Source organism: Aureobasidium pullulans (assembly GCF_000721785.1).
Source record: "Aureobasidium pullulans EXF-150 unplaced genomic scaffold scaffold_2, whole genome shotgun sequence".
NCBI classification, from domain to species: domain Eukaryota; kingdom Fungi; phylum Ascomycota; class Dothideomycetes; order Dothideales; family Saccotheciaceae; genus Aureobasidium; species Aureobasidium pullulans.
Window position 1 is genome coordinate 1352786 of NW_021941022.1, and position 12857 is coordinate 1365642.

The 12857-nt window shown below is 50.7% G+C and overlaps 5 protein-coding genes across 5 annotated transcripts; all 5 read left to right on the plus strand.

Moving 5' to 3' along the window:
* Positions 1-449: 449 nt before the first annotated feature.
* M438DRAFT_331602 (Metallo-hydrolase/oxidoreductase) lies at positions 450-1609 on the plus strand (the record flags this gene model as incomplete). The annotated part of the gene is made up of 2 exons (XM_029903420.1): positions 450-541; positions 595-1609. 2 exons carry the CDS (start codon positions 450-452, stop codon positions 1607-1609), a joined length of 1107 nt encoding a protein of 368 aa, XP_029764913.1.
* A 245-nt stretch (positions 1610-1854) lies between these two features.
* Positions 1855-3467, plus strand: M438DRAFT_311304 (Adenylosuccinate synthetase). The gene is made up of 2 exons (XM_029902459.1): positions 1855-1966; positions 2025-3467. The coding sequence occupies exons 1-2, from the start codon at positions 1924-1926 to the stop codon at positions 3245-3247; spliced, it is 1266 nt and encodes a 421-aa protein (XP_029764914.1). The 5' UTR covers positions 1855-1923; the 3' UTR covers positions 3248-3467.
* A 99-nt stretch (positions 3468-3566) lies between these two features.
* M438DRAFT_91071 (tannase and feruloyl esterase) lies at positions 3567-5301 on the plus strand. The gene has a single exon (XM_029910390.1). The coding sequence runs from the start codon at positions 3659-3661 to the stop codon at positions 5228-5230; it is 1572 nt and encodes a 523-aa protein (XP_029764915.1). The 5' UTR covers positions 3567-3658; the 3' UTR covers positions 5231-5301.
* A 1292-nt stretch (positions 5302-6593) lies between these two features.
* On the plus strand, positions 6594-6863 carry M438DRAFT_342284 (uncharacterized protein). The gene has a single exon (XM_029904719.1). The coding sequence runs from the start codon at positions 6666-6668 to the stop codon at positions 6840-6842; it is 177 nt and encodes a 58-aa protein (XP_029764916.1). The 5' UTR covers positions 6594-6665; the 3' UTR covers positions 6843-6863.
* A 1156-nt stretch (positions 6864-8019) lies between these two features.
* Positions 8020-10738, plus strand: M438DRAFT_311312 (uncharacterized protein). Its single transcript, XM_029902460.1, has 2 exons — positions 8020-10424; positions 10481-10738. Exons 1-2 carry the CDS (start codon positions 8065-8067, stop codon positions 10539-10541), a joined length of 2421 nt encoding a protein of 806 aa, XP_029764917.1. The 5' UTR covers positions 8020-8064; the 3' UTR covers positions 10542-10738.
* The last annotated feature ends 2119 nt before the right edge of the window (positions 10739-12857 follow it).

The window sequence follows — 12857 nt, forward strand, 5'->3', positions numbered from 1 at the left end:
AAGAAAACAAAGCATATACTATACCTCTGCCCGGTTGCGCGACCACAATTTGATGGTCAATCAGCCGGCGCGGACATGTCTGTGTCTCTTGACGCAGAATGGATTGTGAGGGAAGCGACGACGCTCGCACCGAGAGTGAAGATGCAAAGCTTCCAGCATTAAGCGAGCTCATACCTGTTTGCAAATATCCTGGGACCCAATTCTGCTCCGACATTCTCCCACTGCTACGACTCCCGAACCCGTCCGCGGGCCGTTGATGACGTCTCCGGCCCCCACGATGACATTCATAGCATAACGACCGCGGTATATAGAAGCAACTGAATTATTATCTAAACCGTGAAGTATTGGTCATAGTCTCTTACTTGTTCGTCTCCTGTATTTTGTGGCCTAGCATCTAATCCGAACAGCACCTCCCATCAACTCAAGTCCTGGTTGAAAGGTACTGCATAATGTCCGACAAATATCTAGCCACTCCCAAACCAGCACCTGAGCTTACCATACCACAATCCGACAAGTTCGTAAAGGTATCGATCATTGACAGGTATAAATCTATCTCTGTTACTCCATCTTGGCTTCCGGCTGACTCTGCGTCAGCACCTCGTATGTCGAGTTGCCCATCGAGGAGTTCTTGAAGCCGAAATACAAGGGCAAGGATCAATTGACTGGGCCTACTTTCTCTTTTCTTATTGAACACAACTCTGGCAAACGGCTCTTATTCGACCTGGGCATTCGCAAAGATGCGGACAACATGGCTCCAACCATTGTTCACAGCTTCAAGTCAAAAGGCTGGACTGTCAAGGCCGAGAAGAACACCGCAGACATTCTCCAAGAGGCAGGGTTCGATATCCAAGGAGGAGCCATTGACGCTGTGATTTATTCTCACCACCATTTCGACCATGTTGGAGATATGACCACCTTCCCTCCTTCTACTCAACTCATTGTCGGTCCTGGATTCAAGGAAGCCCACCTCCCTGCATATCCAATCAACAAAGAATCGCCCAACTTGCAGAGCGACTTCGAGAACCGTGACGTCCGAGAGGTCGATATCGCAACCGAGGGAGCCGGCCTGAAGATTGGACGTTTCAATGCTTACGACTACTTTGGTGATGGTTCGTTCTACCTGCTGGATACACCCGGTCATGCTCAGGGGCATGTGTGCGCCTTGGCTCGCACCACTGCACCATTGGATGCCCCAGCGACCTTCGTCATGATGGGAGGTGATGCTTGTCACCATGCCGGAGAGTTTAGACCCTCGCAATATCAGCCTTTGCCAACGGAGGTATCTCCTTCGCCAGAGTCACTGCCACAACCAATCTGCCCAGGTCATCTTTTGCAGGACGTACATTGCAACAAGAGCGCAAACCAACCATACTACGAGGTCACAGAGAGCTTCTGTTATGACTTACAGCAGTGCCACTCTACTGTCGAGGGGTTGCAGGAGTTTGATGCTTCAGATGACATTCTTTTGATCATAGCGCATGACGCAAGTTTGTTGGGAGCTCTCGATTTCTTCCCTGACTCATTGAACCATTGGCGTGAGAAGGATCTGGATGCAAAGACGAGATGGAGATTCTTGGGTGATTTTAGCGAAGCTGTGGGTAGGCAGTAGACGACTAGCACAGGAATCTGAATATATTACATATAGGAGTAACATGACTGCTCGAGAGGTTCGTGGTGGTAGCGGGAATAAGTCAACGCAATGCGCGCTCAACGGGACGACAAGCGGGGCAACAGCGACAGCCAAGGCCGTGATGCCCCGCGAGATCGGGGGCCAGCGCCCACAAAATCTATTAAAGTGACTGTTCGTCCGCTTGTGATTTCGAGTGTAATTGGCCTTCACTGTCCAGTTCCGTTCAATACCAATTGGACGATATTTATCAGTAACCGACTGTTGCAGCGTTTACACAAACACACAGAGTCGACATGTCTACGACTGTCGTTCTCGGTTCGCAGTTTGGCGACGAGGGTATGTTGTGACTCAGACCGCATCGCGCTCCAACAGAGCTTCTCTAACCCACGTCTAGGCAAGGGCAAGCTCGTCGACCTCCTGTCCGAAAAGTTCAAGATCACTGCTCGCTCCGCTGGAGGTCACAATGCCGGCCACACTATCGTTGTCAACGGCATCACGTACGACTTCCACATCCTCCCCTCCGGTCTCGTCAACCCCGAGACTGTCAACCTTGTTGGTTCAGGAACTGTCGTCAGCGTTCCCCAGTTCTTCCACGAGCTCCAGCAGCTCGAGAAGCACAACCTCGGATACAAGGACCGCATCTTCATCAGCGACCGCGCTCACGCCCTGTTCGAGCTCCACTCGCTCGTCGATGGCCTCGAGGAGATTGAGCTCGGCAAGGGCGCCGTTGGCACCACCAAGAAGGGCATCGGCCCGTGCTACCAGACCAAGGCCGCTCGCTCCGGTATCAGAATCGGCGAGATCTTCGACAAGGAGCACATGGACAACAAGCTGAGAACCATGGCCACCGCCTACCAGAAGCGCTACGGCGACCTTCTCAAGTACGACGTCGAGGCTGAGATCAAGAGATACGACGAATGGCGTCCTCGCCTGGCCGAGTATGTCATCGACCAGGTTCCTCTTATCCAGCAGGCCGAGGCCAGCAACACCCCCATGCTCGTCGAGGGAGCCAACGCTCTTCTCCTCGATGTCGACTGGGGTACCTACCCTATGGTCACCTCCTCCAACACCGGTATCGGTGGTGTCTTCACTGGTCTCGCCCTTTCGCCCTTCAAGCTCAAGGAGGTCATCGGTGTCGTCAAGGCCTACCAGACCAGAGTCGGTGGTGGTCCTTTCCCCACCGAGCAGATCAACGAGATCGGCGAGAAGCTCCAGACCATCGGACGTGAAGTCGGTGTCACCACTGGCCGCCGTCGTCGTTGCGGTTGGCTCGACCTTGTTCTCCTCAGATACTCGGCCGCCATCAACCACTACACTGCCTTCAACCTGACCAAGCTGGACATTCTTGACGACTTTGACGAGATCAAGATTGCTGTCGGCTACAAGGTTGACGGCAAGGAGGTCCCCTCGTTCCCCGCCACCATCGACGCTCTGTCCAAGGTTGAGCCTATCTACGAGACCCTTCCCGGCTGGAAGACCAACAGCACCAACATCAGCTCATACGACGATCTCCCCGAGAACGCCAGAAAATACATCGAATTCATCGAGAAGCAGACCGGCGTCCCTGTTAAGTGGATCGGTACCGGTCCTGCCAGAGAGGCCATGATCTTCCGATAGAGGGAAAACTGCTGGAATGCTTTCCTTCTTATTTTGTACATCGTGGCAGATGAGAACGTGCTCCCAGCAAAATCTGAAATTATGGGAATTGGCTTTCGTGATCTGGTATCAGGGAATGAGAAATGCTTTAAGGAAAAGTCATTATAGACACAAATTCACATAGAAGAAGCTCTACACAGAAGGGCTCTTGAAACAGCAATGGGAATGTTTTATGCACATGATTGAACTGCCACGCTAAACTTGATGATTCTGACGTGATTCGTGCAAATAGATTGATATCCCGACGGGCCCTCGCGTATCCAAAAGTCGAACCATAACTCCGCATTCTCGAGCCGTCCCACTTGACTTTGCTGTGTATATGTTCGCTCATGCCTCTCAACCTTACTCCCTAACACCAATTGACGTTTCTCCATGAAGTCTGTCGTCGGCCACGCGTTAGCTTGGCTACAAGCGCCTTTGGCCCCATCTAGTCTTGAGAACGCTCCAACCCGATGCTCAGCAGGCGTCCTGGCGAAGCCGGATCTCTTTGGTGCTGAGATAATCAACATCTCTGCTCACGAGGTCATCGGACACTCGACCATTCGGACGTCCGCACTGGAGGTTACAGCCAGCAATGGTTCTAGCTTGGACTTCTGCAATGTCACTGTCACCTACACTCATCCAGGGCAACACGATACCATCCAAGTGACCGTCTGGCTCCCACTTGAGAACTGGAATGGCAGATACCTAGCCGTCGGCGGTGGAGGCTGGATCACTGGTCTACCCTACCTGAGCCCAGCTCTTGAATTGGGCTATGCCGCAGCCAGCACCAACGGTGGACATGGTATCGAGCGATCCGCAGCATCCTGGGCTCTAACCAGTCCCGGAAACGTGAATTGGAACCTACTACAGGACTTTGCATATAGAGCTCTCGACGACTTGGCTGTTGTCGGTAAAGCCATCACAACATCGTTCTATGAAACTGCCCCTAAGTACTCTTATTGGAATGGATGCTCGACTGGTGGTAGACAGGGTCTTATGCTTGCTCAACGCTCTCCTAAGCGTTTTGACGGTATTGTTGCTGCGGCACCTGCGATTGACTGGCCTACTTTTGTGATTTCGGCTTTCTGGGCCCAGCAGAGGATGAATAGACTTAACGCTTACCCGTCTACGTGTGAGCTCAATGGCTTTAGAGCTGCTGCCGTCGAGGCATGTGATGAGCTGGATGGACTTCAAGATGGTATCATCGGGGCACCCGGCCTCTGTGACTTCGATCCCCATACTGCCGTGGGCAGAACAATCGAGTGTGATGGTGTCAAGCAGAATCTCACATCTGAAGGTGCAACCATCGCCCAAGCAGCTTGGACAGGGCCTATCAATGCCGATGGCAAAGCCTCCTGGTTTGGTGTCAACTACGATGCAATTCTCAGATCAGCAGCCGATGCCATCGTCACGCGAAGCGACAGCATGCAAGGCAGAAACCCGACCATTCCAGAAGAATGGATCAGTCTTTTTGTCAAGAAAGACCCATCCTACGATCCAGCAAACATGACAGGCGCAGAATTCTTTTCTGTACTCAAGGCCTCTCAGCGCGAGTATGATTCGATCATCGGTACCAATTGGCCTGATCTCTCCGAATTCCGCGATGCGGGTGGAAGGATGATCAGTTGGCATGGCCTTGCTGATGATCGTATCCCGCCTAATGGCACTTCTCACTACTATGACAGAGTGCTGGCGGAAACTTCGAATGTCTCGGACTTCTATAGATACTTTGAAGCCCCTGGTGTTGGACACTGTGCTGGAGGTGCCGGAGCGGTGCCCAATGCTCTTGCGGATCTGGTGAAATGGGTTGAGGAAGGTATTGCACCTGACACTCTTAAGGCTACAGGTCAAAATGGAGATAGTACTGTCAGAGAGCTGTGTCAGTACCCTCTGGTGCAGCGCTATCTTGGAGGTGATCCCAAGGTTGCATCTTCATTTAAGTGTGCGGCTAGCTTTGCTTGATGCTGTGTTTATCGAAACCTGAATGCTATGCAGCTACATGCCTCCAATAGACAGTGTTTTCACAATCGAGTACGCTGTCATCGAGAGCAGACACACTCCCTTGAGCTCTCAACCCGCCGCGATGTCTCCTGTATCCAACCATCAGAGTGCAAGATGTCTTCCATGAGCTGGCGCATGTCCACTGAGAACAGGTGCCCTTTGCACTCTCCTTGGACGCTGCACCTGCCTCGAAAAACATCTTGCATTTTTACAAGCTATTTCTCTCACTCTGTCGGCAAGCTGAGAGCTCTGATTTCTATGCACAGTTGGATGCACAAACAGGTAGCCTCGGAAGTGGGTGGAGACCCGATGCAGCTGCAGCCCTCGGTAGCGACTGCCGTCGACCATACATTTGATAAACATCTGTTACACTGTTTCACAATGCACTCTTATGTCTATACCATCAAACAATTATCTTGTTTCGATATTGGTATTGCTCAAAATGCTGATTGCCCAATCACGAAGAGACCCTGATCGAGGAATGACGATGGAACCGGTGACAAAAAGAAACGAAAAACGTTCACATGATAGACCACCAGCTCGAGCTCCTCCCCCTTAGATAGATTTCGAAAACTCACTTCTATCTTTCTCTAAGTGCTTCGAGTCTGTTACTACCATATCCTTGAAGCTACGACTATGACTACTTCATCTCTTGCTTCTGACTTTGTTGTCAGCTTACCTTCAGAGGTGCTATTGACCATTTTCGGAGCTCAAGATAGCTTCCGCGATATCTCCTCTTTCTTCAGAACATGCAAAAGCCTCTATGCCCTCTGGCAAACTCGAGCATCTTCAATCAGCAAACCCTTGTTATCTCGTCAAATACCATGTTTCCCAGATGTCGAAGCCTTATTACTCGCACACGAAACAGCAAATCTCACGACCAAGCCTCGAATGTCTGTTATCCTCGTAGACCCTATCTTGGAAGCAAAACTCGGAAAGGCATTGAGCAGGATTACGTCAAGTCGACAAATCGCCAATCAAGCAAAATATGTCTGTGAAATTATCGAAACCAGATATCTACAGCAGAAATACAACTGCCATGATGCGAAATGTCGAGATCGTCCATCCACATTGGCACCTCAGGAACGAGATGAAGTCACCCGAGCACACCATTTCATCAAACTCTACGCTCTCACCTACGGAAACAAGAATCTCGAGAAATTGCATCAAGATTGCGAGAACAAGCTTAAAGCAATGAGTGATGCAGACAAGCATTTGCTCTTCCAGCTTACGAGGATTATGCATGATTATGCGTTGCCTTGGGATAAGATGAGATTGGGATTGCATTCCTTCTGTTGTGAGGATTCTGGAAGTGATATCACTTGGGCGGAGAAATTTGGAAAGATTCAGGAGGTTACGCGTGTGCAGGTGACGAGTTGTGAGAACTGTATATATGATGATACGGCGCGGTTCAGCAGGATTGGGCAAGGTGAAGGGAATTGATAGGAATTGTCCTGTTGGAAGTTGGAAGTGTTCAGATCAGGCAGGTCCTTCCTCCCCGTGTGCTAAACTCTGTCACGCGCACTCTGTAGAAATGCACAATGTTTTTAGGATCAGTGCAGCCCTCCACTAAGAGTGTGAAACTCAGCGCCTCTCTGCGGACGACTCGAGAGATCTTAAAAACATTGTGCATTTCTACAGGCTAAATACCCCTAGGCATGGCCGTAGGAGATGGCTAGAAGTGACAGAATTTAGCACACGGGGAGGTTTGTATGGGGTTCTGGTTTGGCGAGACAGCGACAATCCTGTCATAAGAGTGGTTTGGCGAAATAGCGACACCTGTCATGTCAAGGATATTGATATTACGGTCGTTGGAACATGACTAGCGGATGACCATTTCTTATCAGGCATTGAGATTGTCATCGATTGATAGATCAACGGTCGGCGTTAAGCCACAACTTGGGAGGCCTTGATTCCTGTCCTTCATGTAATGGCCTGTGTCTTGTGTGCTAACATAGATGTGACGACGATTGGAACATGACGAGATGTGAGACGCCATAGAGAAGCGTCTGGCTACCATTCGTCAGAGCAGAACTGGCTGGAAGGAAGGATGACAGATAGAACTCGTGCGTAAGGTCCTGAGGGTGATCAGGTACGCACGATACGCTGCTGCGCCACAGGTCTGGCGGCTCCTCCCCGGACGCAAGGAGTGGCGGTACGCGTATGTGATACGGAAGCACTGTGTGCCAGCGCGCATGTCCAAGATACGGCTGGAATAGGACTTGTGCAATTGACGAGTCGCACAGCGTATGGGCTGCAGGGGTATCAGATCGTAGATGGCCAAGTGAATCAAGAACCTGATTCCCTCGCTTGATACGTCCTGTGTTTGCTGCGTGGTGAAGGGTGTGGTATGGGCTTCCCTATTGTGAGGTGTCTAAGACGTGGATCTAATGCTTGGCGTACGTTTTGGTGTGGCTGCAGGCAAAGTGAACAGCTTCCTTTCACAATTCAGGGACAGCTCGCAAAGGGCAATTTCCAACAACCCCAGCAAAGAATTTCAGACTTCATCAATCCATTGGAAAGCATCATCACCTCATCAACACCAATTGCGAATCAGCGAAGAAAAACAGAGGTTTGAAGTTGAAATGCGTAAGTTGCAAGGTCTCTCATTGCACCATGTTTGGCGCAAGGTTGTCATGATCCCCGGATCGGAAGCGGCGCGCCGGTGGCTGTTAGCGTCTTGGTGCCTGCCAGATGATTATCTATGCCATGCCAGCTGCCTAGACTCTCTCTCATTCCTCTTGCTTTCTCTCTCTTCACTTCACTTCCAAACTTCATTGTCAACTTATACGCCGATGGGAGAACCTTCTGACCCTTCTTTATTAGACCGTATCCGTTCATGGGCGAGACACCACGCCTCTGAGCGTTCAAAGCAAAACAACAACAGCCAGGTTACGCCACAGCGCAGCTTGAGCCCTATCCTACCCACCACCACCCGAGATCTGCCGAACGCGGAGAAGGCTGGACCCTCTGGCCTCGAAAACCATAGCCATGTCTACAACAACACAAGTCACCATGACAGTTCCACCTTCAACAATACCGCAGAGAAGACGGCCTCTTCCCTGCCCGGCCCAGCTCCTCCTCCTGAACACGTCAAGTCGGAACATGCATCACCGAACCAACCCACCGTAGGAGGTGAAGATGGCACCGACCATGTGCCTGCACCCAAACCTTCAGTCGTCAACAGAGCCAAAGCTGGCACTGTCAGATTTGGCTACCACACCTACGATGCCCTCACCCACAGCTGGATCAACCTCCTCCTCGTCTTCGTCCCTGCTGGCATCATCGCTAAGGCCCTTGATGTGAATGCCTCAGTCGTCTTCGCCCTCAATGCTGTTGCCATCATCCCATTGGCCGGCATGCTGGCATATGCGACCGAGGTCGTTGCCTCACGCTTGGGCGACACATTGGGTGCTCTGATGAACGTCTCCTTCGGCAATGCCGTCGAGCTCATCATCTTTATCATTGCTCTGGTCAAGAACGAGATTCGTATCGTCCAGGCTTCGCTAGTTGGTTCAATCTTGTCCAATCTTCTGCTCATCATGGGCATGGCTTTCCTACTCGGTGGCCTCAGGTTCCAAGAGCAGATCTACAACAGCACCATTACTCAGATGAGTGCTTGTCTTCTCAGTCTGAGTGTCGTGAGTCTGGTTTTGCCTACTGCCTTCCACGCCTCCTTCTCGGACAGCCAGACTGCCGATGACAGGGTTTTGAAGGTCAGCAGAGGTACCAGTGTCATTCTGCTCATCATCTACGTTCTGTACCTGCTCTTCCAGCTCAAGTCGCACGCATACCTGTACGAGAGCACACCGCAGCAGATCATCGATGAGGAGTCCCACCCTGGTATTTTGGCCGATATGCTCGGCTCTTCCAGCTCCTCTGACAGCTCGAGCTCCTCAAGCTCCTCTGACTCGGACACTTCTGGCTCGCACACAACATCGAAGCGTATAAAGCGTGCTTTCAGAAATCGCAGACGTCGCAAGTCGAGCGCTAGCACCGCCACGACTCCTTCCGTCATCAGTGCCCCTTCCATCGAACGTACTGGCTCGCACAACGCCGAGATAGCCCAGCCCCAGCCTCAGCGTCGTCCTTCTGCACTTGGTGCCATCAACAGCGGTGACGAGGCTGACACAGACGGCGAACTCGACATGCGCGGTCACTCTCCTCGCGTCAGAGATTTTGTCGAACAGCAGCAGCAGTTGCAATTTCAGGACCCCAAACCCGATACTCGAAGACAGAAGAAGAAGCACAAGAAAAAGCACCATCACAAGCGCCACACTAGCAACGATGAGAAGCAATCCATCGATGAGGGCTCTTCGATCCGCAAATTGGGCAAACAACCTGCAAAGGACTACAACTCGCCCAAGGTTGGCTTCTCTGACGATATTGGCTATGCTCCTGACGTCGAAACCGATTCGCCTAGAAAGCCTTTCGGTATCCGTCAGCTCTCCTCTCGTCAAGGCTTCCGTCCTACCTTCCCCAAAATGCTCTCGCAAAACGTCTTCGTCACTCCTCCACCCTTGTCCGGTTCTCCAGTCCCAGGTGTACCAATGACGCCTCGTTCCGGAGTGGGCGCTCTACGTAGAACTAGCTCTTTGCCCGATCGCCTCAACCGTCAAAACACCCCCTCGTCACTTCGCCAGGAGAATCTTCCTCCTTACCCACGTGATCCAGACGCAGAACAGGAGGACGAGGAAGAGGCACCGGAGAAGGCTAATCGCATGTCTCGCACTGCTGCCGTCGTTCTTTTGCTCTTCTCTACTGCTCTCGTCGCCGTCTGCGCCGAGTTCCTGGTCGACGCGATTCCAGAGATGATTGAAGCAACTCCAGTCAGCCAGGCCTTCATCGGTCTGATCATTCTACCCATCGTCTCCAATGCCGCTGAGCACGTCACGGCCGTCACTGTTGCCGCCAAGAACAAGATGGATCTTTCCATTGGTGTCAGTGTTGGCAGCAGTATCCAGATCGCCTTATTCGTCACTCCTCTTGTGGTCATTCTCGGCTGGATCATTGGTCGCGACATGTCTCTCTACTTCACTCTTTTTGAAACTATCAGTTTGTTTGTCACGGCTTTCGTCGTCAACTTCCTGGTTCTCGATGGTAGAAGCAACTATCTTGAGGGTGCTCTACTCATTGCAGCTTATGTGATTATTGCGTAAGTTATCGTGCCTATCCTCTTGTCAACACAACATTTTACTAACTTGCTCTCAGCGTCTCAGCATTCTATTATCCCGACGGTGCCGATGCCAGCTCTCTTGCTGGATCGAACTAAGCCATCAAGGCATACACCTACCTCATCAGGGGTTGATTAGGACGATGGGTTGGAGGCGGAGGAGGATTGATCAGATTGAGACGTTTTTTACGAAGTTTGTTTAACGAGTCAACGATTTGGACAGGTTTAACTGGATCCGCTCCTTTTTTGTCCCCCCTTTCCATACAATCATATTCACATTGTTTCTTTATAATGGCCGATAGCTTCTCTTGGTGATGTGTTACTGAGTAGGTTGGTTGCTGCCGTCGCAATGTTGTGCTGTTTTCGATGTGCATCTATGCTTCGGACTTGCTCAGCTGGTCCTCAAAAGGTTGTAGTATGTTATTTTGCGATCCTTATGACTCCCTTGGTCTATGCCGATGTCCACTGGGGCGCGCAAGTAAACATGGATAAACTGATGAGTTGTGATTTCCATTTTCACTCTTCAATTTCTCCATTCGTGTTTTCTTCTTTTTCTTCTTTTTTCTTTGCCGTTTGGAGAACCCTGTCACACATTTTGACCAGTTCTCAAACCATCAAATATGGTGATATACATAGATTCGGGCGTTCATTGACAGTTCTTTGGACGCTCATATCTTTCCTGATGATCGCTGTTAGAGGTTTGTAGTGCTGTCATGAATAAAAACCGAGTCATCGCATTGTTGCAGAATTCTCCGATGTAGAGCTTCTGACGTGTGTCTCACTGCAGCCTTTGGAGGTGACAGAGTCATGAGCATTCTCGACAGCAGGAGTGCTTGTTTCAATTGATCATGTTGTTTGTTTCTTAAATCACCAATCAGCAATCTTGCGAAAATCGGTCAGAGACAAACGAGACATGGTGAGGCAGCAGACGTTGAAGCAGCACATGTATGCAAAGCTATTATAAAAGTGCTGGAAAATGATAGAGTAGATTTGGTATGGGTAAGCAAATGTCTCCTTACCTGCTTGATCGAGAGGATGCTTGTCCTGGAGTCTAGGATGAGACGTTTGCACGGAAGTTGCGACTCGTGCTTATGAGCAAGCACCTTCCAGACGTGATCATTTGCTAGACAGTCAACGATCGAACCATGATTACCGTGAACGTATCGGGTTTCAGATTCGGAAACCACATGTTGCCGGTGCAAGAATATGACAATATCGTGGATATAGGGGAACAGAAAACGCACCAAAACCGAGCTCTCAGCCTGAGGAGAAGCCTCACCAAACCACTGTCAAAAGCCACGACGTTTTTTATTGCAATGCATTTGTCCAAAGAGCGTGCGAGACAACGACTGCTGTATGAATGTGTATCAAAACCAACGAAACACCTTGCAGTACGGAGATTTCTTCGCTCAAATAGCTGCCGTGTCCACGGGAGGCTGAGATCGATTTCTGATTCCGGTGCGTCTTCTCTTCATGTATATCTACGCTGATCAGTGTTCGGACGAATGCAATCTGGGATGTTACTGCAAAGGAACAGAAAAGGCACCATTCGACTGCGCATGGACAGATGGAGTCCTGAGAGGAAGAAGCCATGTCAAAGAAACCGAAATCGCGCACTGGTGATGAAGATCGTTGTTAGTCAGATAAGTAGATGACGGCTCAGTCAACGTCGATTGATATTAAGGAGCCATATTGCTATCTCGCACTTGGAACGAGGCTCTTTCTATGGAAATATCTCCGTGGTGACACTGGTGAGTGAAATTATGGTTGAGGCCCTCAGGCCTGACACAGACAACAAGCTGACAGCACGGTGACAAGATCCACGATTCCACAACATTAAATGCTGCGGAGAATACCGCACTGAGCACAAGAGCCGTGGCTCATGCACATGGACCGGACATCTCTTCCGATTCGTGAGTGGCGACATTGGGACGAGGTTGACAATTTTCAAGGTAATTCGGAACGCGTGGCTCGTATGATTTGCGTAGCCTGCATATCCCTGCGCCGTCTAAACAACGATACAACAGAGGCCTCCATACGAAACGACTGGCATGATCCGAAGCGGTGATCATGATGGACGATGAAAATGCCCGCGGCTCTCTCCACCAAGATCATATGGGAAAGGTGATCGGCCCACCGAAAGGTGCCAGCTCTGCCAAGGTCTGGAGATCGCATGGGTTGCTTGTATCGGATAGAGCTCGAGGAGCTATTTCCTCAACGTCTCCATCACAGTTGCTGGTTCCAATGTTCCATATCGACACAAACGCATCAGCGGCTTCCAGCAGATTCGGAGAGTTCGCTTGTTTTGCGCATGTTCAGATTTGGTGTTGTGGGCGGAAGACCAAACTCCATCAAGGTCGTCTAGCGATGCACGCTCGTTACGGAGAGCCCAGGAACGCGGCACTTGTACCAATC

Excerpts from the sequence above, each read along its gene's own strand:
- M438DRAFT_311304 (XM_029902459.1), top strand. The coding sequence starts at position 1,924 with ATGTCTACGACTGTCGTTCTCGGTTCGCAGTTTGGCGACGAGG. Across the intron at positions 1,967-2,024 it reads TTCGCAGTTTGGCGACGAGG|GCAAGGGCAAGCTCGTCGAC; the intron begins GTATGTTGTGAC and ends ACCCACGTCTAG.
- M438DRAFT_91071 (XM_029910390.1), top strand. The coding sequence starts at position 3,659 with ATGAAGTCTGTCGTCGGCCACGCGTTAGCTTGGCTACAAGCGCCTTTG.
- M438DRAFT_342284 (XM_029904719.1), top strand. The coding sequence starts at position 6,666 with ATGATACGGCGCGGTTCAGCAGGATTGGGCAAGGTGAAGGGAATTGAT.
- M438DRAFT_311312 (XM_029902460.1), top strand. The coding sequence starts at position 8,065 with ATGGGAGAACCTTCTGACCCTTCTTTATTAGACCGTATCCGTTCATGG. Across the intron at positions 10,425-10,480 it reads GCAGCTTATGTGATTATTGC|CGTCTCAGCATTCTATTATC; the intron begins GTAAGTTATCGT and ends ACTTGCTCTCAG.